The sequence below is a fragment of the Lepidochelys kempii genome, chromosome 1 (assembly GCF_965140265.1).
Source record: "Lepidochelys kempii isolate rLepKem1 chromosome 1, rLepKem1.hap2, whole genome shotgun sequence".
Taxonomy (NCBI): domain Eukaryota; kingdom Metazoa; phylum Chordata; order Testudines; family Cheloniidae; genus Lepidochelys; species Lepidochelys kempii.
The window spans coordinates 252,635,248-252,657,900 of NC_133256.1; the positions used below are offsets into that span (position 1 = coordinate 252,635,248).

General features: G+C 44.0%; 1 protein-coding gene across 3 annotated transcripts in view; it reads left to right on the top strand.

Annotated features, from left to right (window-relative positions):
- Positions 1 to 1,699: 1,699 nt before the first annotated feature.
- The window catches only part of RFX4 (regulatory factor X4), a 129,925-nt gene continuing 108,971 nt past the window's right edge, over positions 1,700 to 22,653 (top strand). For all 3 annotated transcript variants that reach the window (XM_073324380.1, XM_073324390.1, XM_073324399.1), the window contains exon 1: positions 1,700 to 1,892. In XM_073324380.1, the coding sequence (XP_073180481.1) occupies positions 1,850 to 1,892 (43 nt within the window). In that variant the 5' untranslated portion in view covers positions 1,700 to 1,849. The remainder of the gene's footprint in view (positions 1,893 to 22,653) is intronic.

The window sequence follows — 22,653 nt, forward strand, 5'->3', positions numbered from 1 at the left end:
CATCTCATCCCTGGCATTCAATAGTGGCCAAAGGATCAAAGGGGTCAGTTTGTTTAAGGTGTAGGTGATTCCAGCCCGCAATAGCCAACCTCCCCGGAGCTCCGCCGGAACAGCTGCTCTGCCCCTGCTCCTAGGTCTTCTGGGGGAATGTTTTTGCAGCAGGAAGCGTTTGTGAAATTTAACAGGCCAATTTCTTTACCTTTCCCTGAAGGCTTTTTCGATCCCGTTGCTTCAGACGCTATTTTGTCACAGTCTCATTCTTTTGCAACCTCTTATTGAGCCGCAGTTTGCTTCCCCCACAAACCCCCCTTGAGTTTTCCAGGTTTTGCTCCTCACTCCTTTGCCCCAAAGGACAATCTTTGTGTTTATTGTCTTTTAGGCAAAGCTAACAAGTGTGTCAGCATCTCCCTGCTCTGCACAGAGACTTTTTGCAGGAGTGCTCAGAATCCGAGCAGGGCCCCGCGGCAGCCGACTGGCAGCAACGCTTTTGTCTCCTTTCATCTCTTAATATGGATTTGAAGGTACTAGGAGATGTTCGGCTTCCTGTTTAGCAGAAGCGCTGCTTGTTTCGCTGGGTGGTTGGTTTTTTGTTTTTTTTTTCCAGGGGAAGGGAAGGAGGGGGGAAGTCTGGGTGTGGGGGAGAGAGTAGAAAACGTTGGCTCTGTCCATGGTCAAAGTAATTCAGCTGTAATCCCCCTTTCTCTTCCTCTCCTGGAGCTCTATTCATATTCTAATCACAGCTTTTCCTTCCCTAAACCAGCCACTTTATCAGAGCCCGAGCTTTGCACTTTTACTTCCACTTCCAGCACCTAGAACCGCCTTCAGAATAAGCAACTTTCTTTGCAGTCCAGCCCCCTTGCACCCCTAAAGGGAGCCCTACAACGTTGTCCTAAAAACCGCAGGTAACATTTTGTTCTTTTCACGTACCCCGGAGAGCACACACAACCGTCCCTTCTTTCTTGGAAGCGCCGCCTGGAGCTTCCCTTCTCTTCCAGACTTGCACGTCAAGTGCATACAACGTGCCACCGCCCTGTACAACACATGCAGTTTATGTGCAGTCCCTGGCGAGCCAAGCAAAAATGCCTGGGGGTGGGTGGGTGGGTGTGGGTGTGCGCCAGGGACACAGAACTGGACCGTCAGCTCTGTTCATGGGCAACTTTCTCCGTCACCCCTCCCCAGCCAAACTGAGCTTGCAAGACCTGGGGGGAAGGCAGCACACAGCCTCCAACTCCATGTGTGTCTGGGAATGAGCCCAACTTAAAGCTCGGGGAGGGGTCGATCGATGGGGTCTTTACACACACCGCAGACCCCGCACCCAGATCTCCTGCTTGTTTGAGGAGCTGAGCCAAACTTGAGCTCAGGCTGTAATGAACCAAAGACTGGGGGGGGGGGGGGGAGTGGAAAGGCCCCTGGAACTTTAAATCAGAAGAACGTTTCTAATGCTCTAACCGAGGAGGGAAGTCGGAGTGTTGGGATTGCGTAGATCTAAGGCCCCCCTTTTTGGAGGAAAGCTTTTCTTATTCAAAACAGCATCACAATGGGCTTCACATTGAGCCTTGCCACATCCCCATCTGACTAGCAGCCATTCATCAGGCTGGCTGGCCTATCAATGACATTTCTCCCATCAGGGCTCCTATAAAATGATGCTTTTTCCCATGAAACATCCGCAAACATTTTGACGGGTCTGGCTTTGCCCTGCTGGATTACTGAGTGTCCCTCTCTCTCTCTCTCTCTCTCTCTCTCTCTAACCTCCCCCCCTCCCCTCTCTCTGTTCTCGGTGTGCATCTCTGAGCTAGGGGATCTCCAGACCCCGGGACTTTGGGGCTTCTGTACTGCCCATGGGAAGAGCATGCATTGTGGGTTACTGGAGGAACCCGACATGGATTCCACAGGTTAGTCCAAGACTCGAGACAACAGCCTCCCATTGCAGCCAAGTGGAGACTATTCAACTTGACAGTGGAGGAAATATACTAGACTCTAATAGGATGATAAGTTACCCGGCTTCTAATCAAACGTGCATTGGTGTGTGTGTGTGTGTGTGTGTGTGTGTTTTCAGTTCACCAGAAAGAGAGCCCCAAAAAGTTGTGTTAAAAATAGACAGGGCTGGCTGGAGCCCGAAGTTTGCCCTTGCAGCTGAGGTGCAGGCTGGATTTTTCCTCGGGATATCGGCAAACTAATTCCCTCTCTGCTTTCAGTTTTAGGCAGTTGACTAGATTTGAGCGGAGCCTTTCCAGGGCAATACATTACGGTATTAATAAGGAAGGGGTTGTTTTTTTTTAATGACCTCATCCAAATGGCGTCTTGTGGGAATAGCTAGAATTCAAGCCGGTTTGGAAAGCGAGTCCCTCGCTGGGGTGGACTGGCTGAGTGGGAAGTTTTTCTGATTTTTTAAAAAATTCAAGCCAGGGTTAGGTGTAAAGACCTTGGTTGGAATGAAAGGGAGACCGTGAGTAACCTCTTCCTAACCGCGGCAAGCAAAGAAAGCCCCAGGCTTCCTTAGACTAGAGGGGATGGATGCGGAGCTCAGTCAGAGGAGTACACTGAAGTGTATTTGTCCAGCTCAGGCTGCAGCTTCCTGCCAGCCCCTGGCACCGCAGCGTTGGCAAGGCTCGTGCTTTGGAAATCGGGTGGCGGCGGATTGCAGTTTCGGTGGCTGGTAATGTTGTGGACAGGTTCTGAGAGTATCCCCTGAACCACATGCGTTATTAGCTCCCTTAACTTAAGGCCTTCCATTTCTTCCCCACGCCAGCTGTCAGCTACCTTCCGAAACGAATCCACCCCCCTTTTTGCGCCGGTTCACCTGGCGGCCCCCTTTTTTCCCCATCATGAAATCGATTTAATAATCTTGCACCCACAGAAACGACATTTCTAGATTTTTTTCTATGTCCAGCCGGATTTTACACTCGGGCCACACCAGCCTGTCCTGATGCAACCTATGACATAGGAAAGCAATTCCCACTCAGAAGCAGATCCCTGAATCCATCAGTAACCTTTGCGCTTTTCTAGGAAAAAAACTTTCCAAACAGGTCGCTCGCTCGCTCTCTCTCACGGCAAAGTCCTCTTTCGAAATAAGCCCAGCGTGGAATCATTTCCATTTTTCACCTGAGAAATCGTCAGTGGCCATTTGCCCTGATTTGCGGCTTATATTCGCCTTGTGCAGGTTTCTATCGAGTTTTAGGTTTCAGAGTAACAGCCGTGTTAGTCTGTATTCACAAAAAGAAAAGGAGGACTTGTGGCACCTTAGAGACTAACCAATTTATTTGAGCATGAGCTTTCCTGAGCTACAGCTCACTTCATGCATCCGTTAGTCTCTAGGGTGCCACCAGTACTCCTTTTCTTTTATCGAGTTTTAGTAATTTATAATTAATTATAAATTGCCGTGCTGAACACATACTGGGGACCCGATCCTTCCCCCAACGAAGTCAGTCCGAGTTTTGCCGTTGACTTCAGTGGCTACAGGATCCTGCCTTGCAATGTTGACCAAAGAGTAATTATGGGCCAGATTCTAGAGACCTTATGGGCTCAAAACTCCCAGCGACTCCGTGAGAGTTTTATCCGATGAAGACCTACAGGATCCACCCTAACAGAACTAAAACTTCTCTTTGATTTGGCTCCTTCTCCCTGACCGTGCTATATTTTCCACTGGGAATTCTCCTGTGTATGTCTTTCACTCAGATGCAAAGAATCTCTCTCCTCCAGCTCAGTATCTTTAGGCAGTTCTGAGGGAAGGAAACTAGGGGAGACTTATTACCGCTAGCATTTGGAGGACTCTCCAGAAGTAAGTTGTGAGGGGGAGGTGTGTGTGAAAATATTGTAACATTTCAGAACCCCTGAAAGCCTGTCTGCTCTCTACCAATTATCACCGGTTCGGGTAGGAGTCGATGCTGTGTTTTGAAAGGGGCCATCGATGTAAAGAAAGCCTAAAGTCTCCTAACGGATCGTATGCAAGTTTCAAGAGCAAGACGCTTCCTCACCTAAATGTGAACTGCTTTCCCGCATAAGCAGACGCCAGATATTTACATCTTTAATAGAATTTATTTTGTAAATGCAGAGTGTGAGATCATTGCCCGGGGTTTTTTCTGTTGAAGCTCTAATTATTATGTGCATGCATTGAGAACTAAACGCAACAGCTGGAACTCAAAACCTTTCGGGGGGCGCGGGGGAGGGAATAGTCTGGCTGGGGCGAATTTACAAAGATGTGACCCTTTAACAACAACAAAAACAAAAAACCCCGGAGTTTGTTTTCTCAGGATGAAAATGTTTTGAAATGAATGAAGCGTTGTACTCGCTGATTTGCAACACTCGCTCTGAGGCAGCCCACACTGCGCCTAGTTTTCAGTGAAGAGTCGTTAAACAGTAGGATAAAGTTGCCCCTCTTAGCAGGGACGCAATCCAGACTTATTTATGGGCACTGCTTGTTACTTACCGGTGGCACAGGCGATTGGAATCCCCGATACTTTCAATCCCAACGCTCAGACCTGTGCCCTGCGGCCGTCTCTGTGAGCTGCCGTTCTCTAAATGCAGCAGGGTTATGATAAATGGCAGCATGATTGATGAAGATAATATTAATCAGAAAACATTTTAGCCTTGCTAAACAGATGGCAAGAAAAGTGGAGCTTTGCAGTTGTCTCATTCAGACACCTTAGCCTCCCTTTCAGAGGACTTAATCCAATTAGCTTTTCTTCTGAGTTTCAGTTGTTATGTAAAGATCCTAGGGCATTGGAGGAGTAATATAGCTTCATTGAAAAAAAAACAAAAAACCCAGCCATGTTTTAATTTCTCTTTATCAGTTTTATTTTCTTGGGTTTTTTTTTTTAAAAGTAACGGGGGAAACAACCCAACCAGCCCGTAACTTTTAATGGCAAGGCACTGAAATCACTTAATAATCTTTGCTTTATAAAATAAAATATCATCGGCTTAAATCTAGCCTAGCGAATCGTCAACTAAGATACAGCGTGCGTGGAAATTAGTTATTTTAAAACCAATTCAAAGAAGAAATCGATTGCTACAAATCTGGAAGTATTACAAAATCCCTTCTCCTTTTAATGAGATCTTCCGCATCGTCTTGTGACTTTTTAGGAGGATTTTTGTTTTAAATAGCAACGGGCAAAGCTTCCCCGCCCCTTAATATGCAACAAGTGCTCAGAATCAAAGGCAAAATTTTGCTGGAGTGAAAGTGAAGGATGCATCCACACACCGAGGGAGAGATTCCGTTTCCTTTTTTTTTTTTTTTTTTTGTCCTTCTAAAGAAATACCCTTTAGCTGAGGTGTGGACAGGAGGGAAGAGAGATGATGAAGAAGAAGAGAATCACTTCTTACTAGCAGCAGGGATCCAGGAGCTCCGGTCTGGAAACTAATTGAAATAGACAAGAGGAAGCAGCGCCGGGACTGGTGGTCCTGGCTCCTGATAGCTGAAGCGTTTCCCGATTGTCCAAACAAGGCTGTACAGGGGATTGCTGTGTGGAGGGAACCCAACCCGTGTTCAGGAAGGGAAAAGCCCCCAGATTTCTTCGCTTGGGACAGACGGTTATTAGTGTGTCTGCCCTTCCCCTCCCTTAATCGACGATGAAGATAGGCTGTTGATATTCTTGTAAGGGGACCCCTACTCTTGCTGGCGATGCTGTTTAAAGGCACTTAAGGTCTAGCGTTGGGCAAAGACCCAGAAGTTTGGCGGAGTGAGTGATTTTGTTTTCTTCTGCAAGGCGCTGGAAGTTAATGTGTAAAAATCCAGGCCCTGCAGACGCACCGCTAGCTGGCGGCTCACCCTGCCCTTTGTTTTAGACTTACAAAGGAAGAGCAAGGAGTAGGGGGGATCTTCACAGGGGGGTTGGGTTTTATGGCTATAATCAGAGAGAGCTTTTCCCCCAGGGCGCAGCCTGACTCATTAAAACGGACCCCAAACAACCAGCCTAGTACTAGTACCTGTTTGCCCGGAGGAGAAGGAGAGAGACTCATAGAGTCATAGAATATCAGGATTAGAAGGGACCTCAGAGGTCATCTAGTCCAACCCCCTGCTCAAAGCAGGACCAATCCCCAATTTTTGCCCCAGATCCCTAAATGGCCCCCTCAAGGATTGAACTCACAACCCTGGGTTTAGCAGCAGGCCAATGCTCAAACCACTGAGCTATCCCTCCCCCCATGGCCAGCCCCATCCCACCCCGGCAACCAAGCCCCCGCCTAATCCTACCTCGGCCTCACCTCCACATGCCCTTTACCTCCCCAGTCAAAGGGGGAGACCAACACCCACACGCCCTATGGTGGATTTTCCCCAAATCCCTGCCAGTTCCCCCCTTCTCTTCCTCCTGGGTCCCCTTCCTTCCTGCGCTCCAGGCAGTCTCCTTTGCCATCCAGCTGGGATCTTTCTCTGGGGGCTGGAGGGGGAGCCGCTCCCCAGGGCTGCTGGCCAGGGAGGAAGTGACTCGGTGGAGAGCCAGCCGCAGCCTGGCCAGGCTGCATTGCTGCCACATACACATTATGAACCAAGCCAAGGGTCGGATCCTGCCGTCTTTCATTCCGCCCCCCATCACCCACCCTGCATTGCAAGGGTCAGGGCTGGAGGGAAGGGCTGTCATTTCTATACCTCTCCCAGCATTGACTCCTCTGGACACAATTCTCCAATCAGGGACAGGCTCAGACACCATGGTGATGGCTGCACAGCAAGCACCCAGAGAGACAAGGTGGCTGGGGTACTATCTTTTATTAGTCCAACTTCTAGTGGTGAGAGAGACAAGCTTTCCAGATACTCAGAGCTCTTCTGCAGGAAAGCACCTAGGCAGCTAGAAGCCTCCTTATAGAACTGGGCAGTCACTTCTGTGGTAGGGATGTCTCACAATTTAAGGGCCAAAGTCTACCCCCCTTCGACGCAACCCCACTGAAGTAAGCAATGTGTGAGTGAGAACAGAATTTGGCCCTGAAATCATCACCATCTGCTCCTGCTGCTTTGAATAGCCTATTCCTTCCCATCCACCTCTAGGGCCTTTGAGATGGTGCAATTCTCCCCAGGGTGGGCCAGTCCCACTGCAATCCATGGGAGTCCTGGCCAGTAAGGGGCCTGCTGCAGGGAGAGGGCTCAGAGCTACCGCGCCTAGAATGCGAGTTGGCTTCAGTGAGCCTTGCGCGGGCAGAGCGGTGCCTTGTGCGCGCTGATGGTGCCTTGCGCGCCCTGAGCGGTGCCCAGCCGCTGGAACTCACAGGACAGCTCTGCGCCTTCCCGCACACACCGAGAGAAAAGTTTGCAAGGCAGTGGAAGTACTAATAAGATGTTTCCATAGCCACAGCCCTCCCCCCGCCCCCGACATCACCATGGTGACTGCAGGGAGCTGGGGGGGAGGCAGCTCCGGGAGTGGGAAGGGGGTAGCAAAATATTATAAGTTTTCTGGTTTTGGTTCTTTAAAAGGCGTTTGGGAGCAGGGGGCACCAAGAAAGCAGCAGCGAGTTCACAACAAAGGGGGAGTGAGGGAGTGGAAGGAGCAAGGATCCAATGGAGCATGCATGTCCCCCTCATACAATGTAGGAGCCCCTGCAGCTTGCTGTGAAATAAAACCATGCAGAAGAGAAGGGGCGAAACCCTGCTGAACAGCTCCAACAAATCATTCTTAATCACTCATTAACAATCCTGTCCAAACAAACTTGGGAGGGATGGGCATCTAGAACCATCAGTTCTCTGGCCACCTCGGAGAGCAATCTTCCTTCCAGCCAAATGATTAGTACTACCCACTTCCTTGCATCAGCTCACACAACGCAGCTGGATTTTGCATTGCACCTTTGGTTGACATAATCTTCTAGATGCTTCACAGAGCTACCTAGCAAATGATCAGTGACAGAGAGAGAGAGAAAAGCAGAGGTGTAGAGGCAAAGGAGAAAAGTGATGTGTTCAGCTGAGATTTGAAATGACTCTGTCTACTACCTGTTGAATAAGCATGCTAACAGTATTGCTTTTATATTTTCAGGACTGGGCAAAGAGCTAGTTTTCCCATAAGTAAAGGAAATCTCTCATGTCATCTTAATATTGCATGATACACTGTGCGATATTACTGAGTCACACAGACACCAAACAGGCCTCACACCCAGAGATTCCACAAGAAGCAGGGGTCTGCAATGTATGATTCCCCTCCCTCCCCCTAGATGACGTGTCAGAGTTTAATCCTTTCATCAAAACAGTAGCTTTGTTTTGGTGGCGGTCATGATGTGTTTAGTTTATTTATTTTTAAGGCAGTTGTGTGTGTGCTCTCCTCTTTCCTAGGTGGGTAGCTTTACCTCCACATACCTTCAGCCATGTCCCAGAGGTCGAAACCCCCATCACTTCCCATCCTTTTGGGTTCCAAAAGAACAGCATGTCTTTCCTAGGACAGGAACTGGAGACCATGCTAGTGTTGCCATCTTGCCAAGCATTATAAAACCCTCTGAGAACGATCTGTACCACAGGATGTCAGGGCTGGGGGGGATAATGGAAAGGAGATCGTTTTGCAGTAGAATGTTTCTGCTGGATGTATGTTTAAAGTATGGAGACACTTGTTGTTACAGTTTTTTGGGCCCCGTGTTGCTCCAAATGAAATCAATGGCAAAACTTCCACTTACTTCAGTGGGAGAGGGATCAGGTCCTTTTGGGGGTGGTGGGACCTAAAGCTGATACTTCGGGCCTGATCCAAAGCCCATTAAACTCAATCAAAAGGCTTACATTTATTTCAGAGAGTCCTTAAAGCACTTTTGGTGTGAACCCTGAAATGCTTAAATCACGTGAAATGATGAAAGCATTTTAGCATTAGTCAAATTTTGGGATATATGATCATCACTGCATGAGGATTATTATGATTCCCTGTGAATGAAGATGACATTATAGCTACATATCTTTGTTACTAAAACATATCAGTTCATTTTAAACATTCTGTTTTATTCATTTGCATTTTTTCAAAAAAATCTAGAATGTAAACATTCACTTATAATAGCTATAAAGGCTTTCATACATTGATTTTGATCATGAAAATTGGTATAAAGATGTAACCACTTTAAATCTTAACAAATATTAGTGCCCTAGTTGGCAAAGAGATTGATTATAAAACTTTAAAACATTTGAATAATAATACAGTATTTAACCGTAGATTTCCAGATTTTTGAAATTCAAATTAGTGGTTTATTTTGTTGCTGGAAAACTACCTATCTTTTCATAAGAAGTTTCCAAAACAATTTGCATTGTTATCTAGGAGACAAACTGTTTATTATGGCTGAAGCATGTTATATTTCTTTATTGATTGCTTATGCTGTGGTAGAAATGTGCTTGTTATATTCTGTACTTCCATATACATAGTGCATTATGTTCATGGGGCTGATCCTGTATTCTTTTTGCACCTTGAAGTTGATATGGTGTGGATATACAAAGAATAGTGCGTTGAGTCCTATAGGGTCTAAATCCTGTTAACCACATTATCTGATTTCATAGAAATGCACCAGTGAAAGAGGTAGAAGTGGTTTTTCATGTTTACTATTGTGGTGCTGCTGGCATTATTTTGGGTATTATGCTGGCAGAACTCTTAGTGAGAACAAGGAAGGCGCTAGGATCAAGACTTTACATTGTATCCATGAATTTATATTAAACCCTGCTTTTCAGAGATTTTTGGACTGTTAGACATTGACTTTCAGAGTTCTAGTCAGGGGAAAAGATCGTCTACATTTTCTTCAATTGCTATGGAATTATTTCCAAAAGTTCGAGGGAAAGACGTGTTAGTTTTCTCAGCTGTGTGTGTGAAATGAGTGAAGGTGCTTTATTTGCCTGCTGTTTATAAATGGTTGTTTTAAAAACAAAAATACGCACACGAATAGCCTGGAGAGTGGCACAACTGTGCCTCATTTTGCAAAAGTAGAGTGAGAAAATATTTTTTTTTAAGCTACAGTCCTCAAGGTTTTACTTGGGCAAAACTCCTGTTGAAGAAAGGGCTCCAGAACTGGGCCCTCCGGACGTGTGTGAGACTGTAATGGTGCTTCCAGTGGACATTGTGCACTTGTGACCCCCCTGCTCTCATCTGATATACAGAACAGTCCTCCTTTACTGTAGTGTTCTTGTCTATTGAGTTCAATATTTATCAAATATTTAATCTGTTTATACAATGACGACTATTTTAACACCCTCATGCTGAGACACTAGGGTTCTGTGCTACATATCAGTATTATTAAAATATAATCAAGCATAATTTGAAAACACCCTTATTATTTTAACCCCCCCAAAGAATAATCAATCTGTGGGGAGGCGGGATTCAATAAAAATAAGGGCAATATGGAGGAGAGGGGGAAAAGCTGGGTGGGACAGCTGTGTCTGACTGTAGAACACCAGGCTTTCTTGTTTGTTTATAAAGAAGGATGAGAGGAATTGGGGTGAATGTCAAGGGGAACGGGTTCCACACTTTAGAGCCTTCCCCAGCAAAATCCTGACATTAAGGTGCAATGCTGGGATCGCTAAACTTGGGGTGGTGTCTGAATACACATCCCCCTTCAGGTCAAGACTCAAAGAGGTGGGCTCGAGTAAAGCCAGAACTGTAACGACGCCTTTGGAGCAGTGGTGGGCTGTCATGTACCTAATGCAGGTATAAAGTCCACACTTTGAGTGGTATTTGACATTACATGACAAAAAAATAATCAGCTTGCTATTGCATGAATATTGAAGTAGGTGAATTTTCTGATTTCCCCCCTCATGTCTATTTCCATAGATCTGTGCTGAATTTTATACATTTATGCCATTGTAACTGAAAATGAATACTCTCTAAGACTTGATCCCGCTGGAGCCTGAAACTCATAGCAGCTGAGTAAACGGACTGCTGACATTCTAGCTAGGATGATGGGTGGTATAATGGGTTTTGCCACAAGGGATACAATAGAGAACAGTAGTAACGAGGAAGGGTAATTGGTGATGATTACGCCAGTTTGGGCATAGGGAATGTTTTTTAATATGTACATAGTCAAACATTTGTGCATGCACACGTGTGTGTGTGTGTGTGTGTGTCTCTGTGTGTGCATGTCTCATTTGCATTCAGATGTAAGTGTGTGTGTATAGTATAATTTTCTACTTGATAGAGGGTCCGATCCTGCCATTTCCATCCCCCGCGCTTCCATGGAAATCTCCTGTTGAAATCAATGGGAGTTCCTCATACAAAGAGCTTGGCCTATAATGAGTTTTTATAATGCTTGTGAATATGTAATTTTATTTTGCATCCATGTCACATGTGTAACTGGCAGTTGTGGCTTTGTCCCCTTCCTGTTTATTTTGTTCTTAGAGATTTGCATGCAGATCTGTTCATTAGGTACAAGACATCAGCTGCTGTTAGAAACTCTATCAATGGCAAAATACACTGACTTCAAACAGGGCCAAGATTTCACCCCCTAAGTATAATTGATCATGCTAAATGTTTTTGGCAAGTTTTCCCCTTCATATTAAACTTGTCATAGAGAAAGAAAGAGGGGGTCAGCAGGAGGATGGGGTCCACTGGCTTCAATAACTGAGAAAAGGCTCCCTTGCAGTTTAAAGTTCCCCCAACCTGTCCAAGAAAGGACAAAATTCTCAGCTCAGGAATGTTTTGTTTATTTCCCTGTGACTGCAGTTAAGTGTGTGTGGTGGTGGGGTGGGGAGGGGTTTGGAAAGTGAAATTATGTCTCTAAAATGGTCTTTGTTATGTGACTGAAATAGCCAGTTCTCAGCAGCTAGCGCACCAGAGTTCACAATTAACAAATTCTCACCAGGTTTTCTAAATAAGAGCTCCTATATTATGATGGGTTTCAGAGTAGCAGCCGTGTTAGTCTGTATTCGCAAAAAGAAAAGGAGTACTTGTGGCACCTTAGAGACTAACCAATTTATTTGAGCATAAGCTTTCGTGAGCTACAGCTCACTTCATTATGATGATGAGCAACAACAGAAGTACCAGGATAGCAGGATAGACAGGTGTCTTTCCGAGAAACAGTCCCAACTAAAACCCACAGCATTAAGAAAGAGTCATTAATTCTAAAGCATTCAGCTCTTGATATGCATTTCGATTTCATTATTTTTCTATGCTATTCCTGGCCTGATCCTGCAGTCATTAGGTGGACAAAACTGCCATTGAAGACAATAGGAACTTTGGGCAAATCAGTAGTACAGGGTTAGGATCTTATGTTATGTCAGCACATCCATTGTAAACCCTATTCTTCAGGGGGGAGGGTTAATTCAGTTGCAAAGTTGATAGCCAGTCTTGAAAGAAATGGGAGTTTTGCCTGAAGTCAGGACTTAAAGAATAGATGATTAGAAATTGTTGTGGCTTAAGGACAAATGTCCTGAGACACATTAGTATTTGAGTCACTTCTTTTTTCTTTCTTTTTTTTCTTTTCTAATCAGTACTCACTTTTAAAGTTTTTGTAAAACCTGCTCTGGTCAGAATAATACTAACGGGCTTCCGATAGCCAGCTTTCCCCAGCACAGCTATTTCAGGTGATGCAGCTAGTTGGGGTCTGACACCACAAACCTGTACTCGTGAGCTTTCCCATTACATTGGATAGGGCTACCTGCAGGAGTAACAGCTACTCACCTGAGTAGAAGTTTATAGGATCAGGCCCTGAGTAAGCAAAACACTGAAATACAGATGCTGTGAACTTTAGGTTGCTATACAGATTTACAGGGCCTGAACCAGAGCCGAATGGAGTCATTCACTGGGAGTCTCTCCATTGAAGCCAACAGGCACTGGATTCTATCCTTAGTCTGTGGTACATTTATACTGCAGTAAAATGGCAAAGAGAATTACAGTAAGAAATCATCTTGATTACAGCAGATAAAAGAGATGTAGGGTGAATAGTGATACACTGAATGGAATGATACATTAGGTTAAAACATACTTTTCCTGTATTGTATTCATTTCCGCACAATATTTGATGAGTACTAAAGCTACACAGAGACAAGGTGCACATGCTATTGGTGATGAAATCAAGTTGCCAGAGGTAACGCTGGGGGGAAAGGCCTAAATCAGCACAACGTACGTCCAGCTTCCGGAGAAGCCTGTTCTCCTGGACTTCTAAAATCTACCACCGGACATATATTATTGTGCCATGTGAGGGAAGCCCTGGGCCCTGAAAGGGGTTCTGCTTGAGTGGGCCCCTTCACCTGCACACAGCCTCATTGCCCCAGCAGAGCTCCTTGCAGGTTCATGGATTTACTCCACCCACCCCGCTGCCCGCTCTGAAAACAATGGGAGCTGCCGAGTCCTGAACTCTTCGGAAGATCTGGCCCTCTGTTTTGCCTTTCTCGTCAATGGCAATGATAACGGAGCCCAAAGTTGTGGTTGATTCTGTAGCCCAGGGTTTCCCAAACTTGGTGCCAACATTCCTCTCCTAAACACAGGGTGGTAGAGACAATACTTGCCCCCACACCTCAATATAAACTAGGGCTGTCAAGCGATTACAAAAATTAATCGCGATTAATCATGCAATTAATCACACTGTTAATAATAGAATACCATTTATTTAAATATTTTTAGATGTTTTCTACATTTTCAAATATATCCATTTCAATGAAAACACAGAATACAAAGTGTACAGTGCTCACTTTATATTTATTTTTTATTACAAGTATTTGCACTGTAAAAACCAAAAGAAATAGTATTTTTCCATTCACCTAATATAAATACTGTAGTGCAATCTCTTTATCATGAAAGCTGAACTTACAAATGTAGAATTATGTATAAAAAAACTTACGTTCAAAAATAAAACAATGTAAAATTTAGAGCCTGCAAGTCCACTCCATCCTACTTCTTGTTCAGCCAATTGCTCAGACAAAGAGTTAGTTTACTTTTTCAGGAGATAATGCTGCCTACTTCTTGTTTACAAGGTCACCTGAAAGTGAGAACAGGCGTTCTCATGGCACTGTTGTGGCCAGCGTCACAAGATATTTATGTGCCAGATGCGCTAAAGGTTCATATGTCCCTTCATGCTTCAACCACCATTCCAGGGGACGTGCATCCATGCTGATGATGGGTTCTGCTTGATAACAATCCAAGGCAGTGTGGACCGACACATGTTCATTTTCATTATCTGAGTCAGATTTTCTTTTTTGGTGATTCAGGTTCTGTAATTTCCGCATCGGAGTATTTCTCTTTTAAGACTTCTGAAAACATGCTCCACACCTCATCCTTCTCAGATTTTGGAAGGCACTTCAAATTCTTAAACCTTGGGTCAAGTGCTGTTGCTATCTTTAGAAATCTCACATTGGTACCTTCTTTGCGCTTTGTCAAATCTGCAGTGAAAATGTTCTTAAAAGGAACAAGATGGGCTGGATCATCATCCAAGATTGCTATAACATGAAATACATGGCAGAATGTGGGTAAAATAGAGCAGGGGACATACAATTCTTCCCCCAGGAATTCAGTCAAAAATTTAATTAATGCGTTATTTTTTTAACGAGCGTCATCAGGATGGAAGGATATCCTCTGGAATGGTGGCCAAAGCATGAAAGGGCATACAAATGTTTAGCATATCTGGCACGTTAATACCTTGCAACAATGACTGCAAAAATGCCATGCAAAAGCCTGTTCTCACTTTCTGGTGACACTATAAATAAGAAGAGGGCAGCATTATCTCTTGTAAATGGAAATAAATTTGTTTGTCTTAGCGATTGGCTGAACAAGAAGTAGGACTGAGTGGAACTGTAGGCTCTGAAGTTTTACATTGTTTTGTTTTTGAGTGCAGTTGTGTACCAACCCCCCCCCCCACGTTTGTAAGTTGTAGTTCCACGATAAAGAGATCGCACTACAGTACTTGTATGAGGTGAATTGAAAAATACTATTTCTTTTGTTTATCATTTTTACAGTGCAAATATTTATAAGCAAAACTAATATATACACTTTGATTTCAGTTACAACACAGAATACAATATATATGAAAATGTAGAAAAACATCCAAAATATTTTATAAATTTCTATTGGTATTCTATTGTTTATCAGTGCAAATAAAACTGTGATTAATTGTGATTAATTTTTTAAATCGTGATTCATTTTCTGGAGTTAATCACGTGAGTTAACTGCGATTAATTGACAGCCCTAATATAAACATTTTAATTGGTGTGGGTCGGGGCAGCAAAGAGCATTCATGGTGGAGGGGAGGAGGGTTCATGGACTGGGAGGCTGCAGTTAAAAAGCATTTTAATCACATGGACGGAGCAGCCTGTTTACTTCTCCAGCTTGCTGGATCATTTCCACTTGGAGCTCCTGCAAACAGCCCATCTATTGAGCAGCTAGCATTCAGCGCTGAATATTCAGGACTAGATTCTTGTCTTAGCCCTTTTCTTTTTTCCTGTTCCCTGGCCTTGCTTGCACATTGTGGGAAGTGGAGCCTTCTCCAGGAGGTCAGCCTCGCAGTTTGAGAAACTTGTGCTACTTTCTGAGGGGAGAAGGAGCGGAAGGAATTGAATTTGCTCTAGGTTTTTGAATCTCTAATTTGCGTATATTGGGGGCAGAGTGGAGAGCTGTTAAGAAACCTCTCAGAAATATATTTAGCTGGTAAGCTCTGTGGGATAAAACATAATGGCCATAATGGATCAGACCAAAGATCCATCTAGCCCAGTATCCTGTCTTCCGACAGTGGCCAGTGCCAGGTGCTTCAGAGGGAATGAACAGAACAGGTAATCATCAAGGGATCCATTCCCTGTCACCCATTCCCTGCTTCTGACGAGAACTCTTAGTGTGTATATGTACAGTCCATAGTACTGTGGGACACTGATCTTTGCTGGGACCTCTAGGATGGCCTAGAGCACATTGTTTATTAATTAATTAATTAATACATATTATTTTATTTATTATTGATTACCACCCCTTCTAATTTTGTAAAACAAATATGCTCCGGATGCATTTTTAAATTCTAAAAGAAATACTGTTCTCTTCTCTTTTTACCCTTTAGTATATCTTCATTTCTATTGCTTTGTTTTGCTGGGGGTTTTTTTTTTTAGTATTTGGGTCCTTCCATATTGCTGCTGCCAATCCAGATGGCCCATCTGGACTTTTTTGAGAGTCAAGATTTCTGTATGGGTCTGGCAAGTGGTGCTCTTTTTGATGGGACAGATTTCTCTGGCTCTTGTATAGTTTTTCTCTTTTCTGCTGGTCTCCCTTTTCTCTGTTTGTTTGGTATCTTCTCCATCTTTATCTTCTCTCCCTCCATCCTCCTTTCTTCTTGGCTACCTCCTTTTACCAGTCCCACCCCCCCACCGCAATATTTCCTCTTCCTCCCCCTTTTCTTTTCTTTCTCAATTGTCTTCCTCATCCCCCATCCCTATTGTCATTGTTTTCTTGTCTCTTCCCCCTCATCACTTGTCTTCTTGCTTTGTCCTCTTTGCCTGCCTGTCTTACTGATGCACCACCTCAGTGCTTAAAGTGTGTGTAGGAGGAGAGGTCACAAGGGATCACAGACCTGGCAAAAAATAATAATTAAGAATTGAACCATGTCACTGAGGGGCACACTTTAAGCACAGTTTTATAGAAGTTGCACCTCCCGGATTATTATAGACCCCCCACATTTTTTCAGACCACTTTAAGCACTGATCACTGTGTTGGGCCAACTTGGCTTGCTGTTAGATTCAGCAGCGCCTGTTGCAGGGAAGGAAGCATAGCGTGGGCACCTGGTGTAGACCTGCTTCTCATAGATATTGTATCCAGCCAACTCACTTTAGTTTTGTACCCCTGTGGGACTGAATCAATGGTCTGGGGCTTTCATGCCTCTTTGCATGCGCTAGTGGGTTGAAGTTCAAGGGTTATCATGATGATTTTCCCCCAAAAGCTACTAATGAGTGGATACCCCTGCCAGGTGACTGGGACTAAGAAACAAAGACCAGTCTCTTATGAACACTCGTGTGTGTCACACATTGATTACATGGGGTTCAAAGTAAATGGAATTTTTGGCAAAAGTGCAGAGAGGGAGCTGTCCTTCGGCCTGGGAATGAACCTGGCACAGAAAAGGAGGAGGTGATTGTGAACTTTCAAATGTTCCTGGAAGGAAATGTTGCAGAGAAATCAGAGAAGGTAAAATCTTCCATACTGCTATGTGCGGCAGACCCAGAATCACTGGAGATCTACATAATACATTAAAATGAGAGCATGAATGTGGCTGCAAACTGACAAAGTCATCCAAAAAATTCAGGAATACATTCAAGGTATATATTCTTTAAAAAAAAAAAACAGGTGCTGGGGCAGATGATTGACCATCATGTTGCAGAGCTAGGTAATGACTAAGTCAGGTGAATTTGAATAGTTAACAGATGGATCAATTAGATATCAGTTTATTTCTGGTATAACTGATCACTAGGTCAAAGCAAGGCTACTGTGAGAAATGGACTTGACATTGCAAAGAACAGTGCATGCTTACAATGCTGGTGAAAACTACTGCCCAAAATATGTGGAATGCTGGAGAATGGCTGTCATCATAATTCCACGCAGAACATGAGGTCAGATATACCAAACATAAATCACCATGTGGTTCCTGAGGAGGATAAGGACAGAGTTTGAGATGTTCCTGTCTTGCCAGGCATAAATGCTGCTATGAAAAATAAGATCTGTAGTGAAATAGAGGAATCAGAACGCAAATGAACCATTGCAACCACAAAAGATTCCTGAATGTCCTTGGTTCAAGGTTTGGGCCAGTCTTTTAAAACTGAAATATGCCCTCTTGGGTGAAATATTACTCCAGATTTTTAAAACTGAGCTGTTGCACAACACATGAAGTAACAAGGTAATAGCACAGTGTAAACACGATTTGCTCACCATGAGATTCCAGATGAGTTAACAACAAATAATGGGCTATAATTCACAACTCTTTCAGGTGTATCAGTTCAAGCACAGCAGGGCAAGCCCATACTACACACCATAAAATGGGTTAGCACACAAGTCAATACAAAGAGCAAAAAATGAATAAACAGAACAAAAGGGCCCCATTGGATTCACAGGGTCCATACTTGGCATTGTTGGAATATCACAACACCCCTCACAATGCTTCATTAGGACCACCAGTTCAGAGATTTATGGGTGGAAGGACAAAGACCTTTAGCATGTTTCTTTGACCAAAGACAATTAACTCTGAAGTAGTTCCAACAGAACGATAGTCCAAGAAACTAGAACATAAAGAAACTACTACAAGAAGAATGCTAGACACTTACCCCTGTTGCGAGTGGGAAAGAATGTTAGATTTCAAAGAGGCCGTATCTGGCAACTTGCCAAGGTAATGGGCACCCAAGATACTACCAGCAGTGCTCCTGGATGGGCTGACATAATGCACATCCAGTCAACAACAATGAAATTACAAAAAAACAGCAAACCCAGGATCAAGGTAGCAGATCCACCTAAAGAACAAGTGGCCGTGTGATCAGAAAGCCACTGAGCTTGAGAGGTAATCGTTATTGACTAATGGTCCAGAAGAGGCAGAAGAATACTTTCATGTGCCCTAGCGGTTGACGTTATCTACTCTAACCAACAGCCTAAACGTCTCTCCATGTTTTATTAATTGTCCATATTAATTTTTGGTGGTTGGTTTGGTTAGTATATTAGTTGCATTTGTTTGTTTGACTGTTTTGAAAAAGATGTACCATCAGCCACTAGAATTGGTGGCAACTGACCCCTGCCATGTACCAGGCGTGTAATTGTTTGTAACCCAGTCCCACGTCAGGTGGCTGGTGCTAGGAAATAAATCTCAGTGTTTTGGTGAAGTTTTCAGAGCGATCATGATTTTTTTTCCCCTTTAGGGACTCTTTCAAAAGCTTCTAATGCTCTGCTGTAGTCAACCTTAGGACACTTCCAACAGTGCATACTATAGTGTGCTTCTCAGGCGATGGACGCCTTTGGTGTACGCAACAAGCAACTAAACAGCGTGTGTTACAGGAGATAAGGAAGGAGCAAGACACGAGTGGGTTTCTCGTCAGAACAAGTGATGTATAGCTAGCTCTGGCTATAAGCCTGACCATGACTTGCTGCTTCATAATCACCTGTAGTGCACACTATTAGGGAACTAGTCCCAAGTCTGCTGGACTAGCTGTCTGTATTATTGGCAGCAAGGGTTGAACTGGGGGGGAGAATATTCTGGTGGTGCTTGGCTCATGGCCTTGTTACTAAGCTTCCACCTTAGTTTGCTCTCCCCTCAACTCTCCCCACACCACCTTCTTCTGTGGGCTGCTACTTCCTTCACCTTTCCTCTCATAGATGCTGTCCCTCTTCCCTTTTCTCTTTCCCCCTCTTTCTGGAGTGCTCACTCCAAGCCTTGGAATAATAACTAGGAGTAATGGGATGAATTTAAGAAAAAGAAACATTAGGCTGGAGATACACTTCCTAGCAGGGAAGAGTCTATTAGAGTGAATAATAACCATCTCCAGGGAAGCGATGGAACATTTAAAACTAGACTAGACAAAGCCCTAGAGAATGCACAGTAGGGAACAACCCTAGCAGGGCCCCAGAACATGGTTAAAGTGACCTGCCAGATCTTTTCCAGCCTAATTTCCATGCTACTCAACCACAGTGGCTAAGCACAGCTAGATGTTAATGCTCAGATGATTAGCACTGAAATAGTTAAATGCTGTCAATTTAAAACTGTTGTCGTTAGGCTATGCAGTTGACGCCCCTTATGATAAACTAGAGAAGTCTCTTATAGCTATTGGATCAAATTCGATTCAGAGGTAACTCTGTTAAAGTCAGGGGAGTGACGCCAGGGATGAGTTTGCTCCATTGTTTCATCTGTTTGCAGACTCATGAAATAACTATAGACCTGTTACATTCTGGTCCCTGCTAGAGGGTTTTCATCACCACCAGTAGCATTCATAAATAAATAAATAATAAAGACGCTGAAGGCTTAGCTCCTGGAGAAAACGGAGCCACTAGGAAAGTTTTATTTATATATAGGTAGTGCTTTATGGATTTAGCATCTGATCCAAAGCCTGTTGAAAGCAATAGAAAGACCCTATTGACTTCAGTGGGCTTTACTCAGCTCCCTATTCCAGTAATGTTATGTTCAACAATTAGATCCTATCATGTAAACTTTGTGTTTCGGTTGAAAGCTGTTAGGCCCTGTTCCTGCGTCTACTGAAGTCAATGAGAGTTTGTCCTTTGACTTCAGTGGGTGCTGGAATAGACCCTTAATGATTTGCTGGGTATACTCTGGTGAGGCTGTCCTGCAGAGACCAATGGCCAACAGTGTTTTGTTCTGTTACGGAGAGTAGGGCTTGGGAGTTTAAAAGTCCTGACTTGTCCTCTGAGTTAGTATGGTTGATTGATTTGGGTCGTGACAGTGTTGTAATGCGTGGACTTCTTTTTCCCCAGAAGAAATATTAGAATAAGATGTACTATTGTTTTTCCTTTTACTATCATTATTACTTATTTGCATTGCAATAGCATGCAAAGACCCCATACCAGGATTGTCGCTCCATTGTGATAACCACAGTTGTGGAGGCTGAAGTTCTCTATCCACCCACATGGGCAGCAGGAATGCAAGGGTCTTTCATATCAACGTGCTTCAGGCTAGAGATGAGAAAAGTGTTCAGTCTCCATAAACTACTCAGTCAGCAGCATTTCTCCAGAGACTGCTACCACGGGGACCTGTTAGAACCATGTTTTTTCTGATGTGAACACTTACCCACTAGGAACAGGTGTAAGATCACCAAGTGAGTTCACGCAGGGCACTGGGCAGTCTTTCTCCAGTAACGATATTTCGTTAGTAAAGTGAAGGGCTGCATTTGATCTGGAGAACTAGAGATGGAAGATTCCATATCCTAGGGGCAGTCCCCTGAGCTATCCAGTCCCTCCTTATATCCACCATATTTGTTGTCCCAAGCCACACCCTCTTGGCTTGAGATGTCACAAGAATAGCTAATCGTGGCTGGCTGAGTCAGCACTGGGATTGGCTGCAAAACGAGGTGGTGGTGACTGATGTAGTAGATGGAACTCTTCCCTGTGAAAATGTTGAACCAATACCACAGCATAGTAGTGTTGTGGAAAACGAGTCACACCATCTGTTTGGTTCAAACAGTCTGAGGTCCTTTCATTTTTGAATACAAGCATGCAGGGAGAAGGAGACAGAGATGGTCACACACAGGAATTTCCAGGAAAGGTCTGCACTTTGCTTGTGGCATCGTTTTGTCTCAGGGCTTTTGCAGGTTTGGGGGGCGGGAGTTGCATATAATGGACAGCTAGGGACTTGAGCTAGGCTAGAGGTTGGCCTACTTTGTTATCTGGGTCAAAATACCATGGCCCAGCATATGCAAATGCTCTTAGCTTAAGCTAAGTCTTACAGGATGCAGGCCTGTAGGCCTCTTGCGTTACCGCTCTTGCCTATGCTGCATATAGTGCATAGGTCTTGTCACAGAGTGGGATGGGGTCAGGTCAACAATACTTTCCCCCACAGTAGTAAGGTTCAGTGTGTTGCAGGAACTGCCATCTCTCAGGTAAAATGTATAATGAAGTCTCCTTGACTACATCTGGATATTAAATATCTCATGGCACTCTTTGCAAGTGTAATGGTGTGCAGGCCAGTTTCTGCTTTCAATATTCACAATCTGTAGACCTACCTTCCCCTCTACTTCAATTGCTTAGCACGCAGTTTTAAATCTGCTTTGTAGTATTGTTGGAAGGTTATAACTAAAGCGATAAACAGAAAGTAGGAATGGATCGCATTCAGGTTCAATTGCCAAACCATCGGAGTGTGTGGGTGGTTGAATCAAAAGTTTTTCCTTTGGCCCATTTCTAGCTCTAACAGCAGCCAAATCCCACTTCAGAGGTGACTCAGCAATCAGCAAATTGAAGCAATCCATATAGGGTGAATCCTGAGCCCTTGTGCAAAGCTGAATTAAATGGTCCTATTTATTGTTATCAAATCACTTGAAAATTCTGAGTTCAGGAGCCAATCACTCCAGGTTTACAGAGTGGAGAGATTTGCACATTGGCATGATGGATATCGAGACATAACCATACAATGATTATGCCAATCATACAACCACATTCAAATTGCAGAATATTGCATAACTGGTGGAAAATCCCTGCACTGTGATTGGTTGAGACAAAATAAAGGCCAGATTAGATGATCATAATGGTCTCTCTTGGCCTTAAATCTATGACTTTGTGAATTCCCCTTCAGTACAATTATTCACATATATAACATCAACTACAATCTACTCTGGCAAACAGTCATTATTAGCCAGTCAAATGTAGGAATTTACATAACCACTGTCTATCTCAATCTCGATAGCTAGTCTTTGAATATACACATTTACAAAGTCTTATTGGTTACAGTAATCTCTCAGCTCCGATTAGCTGCTGTACTGAGAATTTTTTCAAGCTGTTTGCCAGCAATACATATAAGAACATAAGAATGGTCATAGTGGGTCAGACCAGTGGTCCAGCTAGCCCAGTATCCTGTCTTCCAACAGTGGTCAATGCCAGGTGCTTCAAAGGGAATAAACAGAACAGGCAATCATCAAATGATCCATCCCCCGGTGCCCACTCCCAGCTTCTGGCAGTCAGAGGCTAGGGATGCCCAGAGCATGGGGCTGCATCCCTGACCATCTTGGCTAATAGCCATTGATGAACTTATCCAATTATTTTTGAACCCTGTTATAGTTTTGGCTTTCACAACATCCTCTGTCACTTCAGCGTCTCAATCCCTTTAGCTGAAGCAGAAAAATGCCAACAT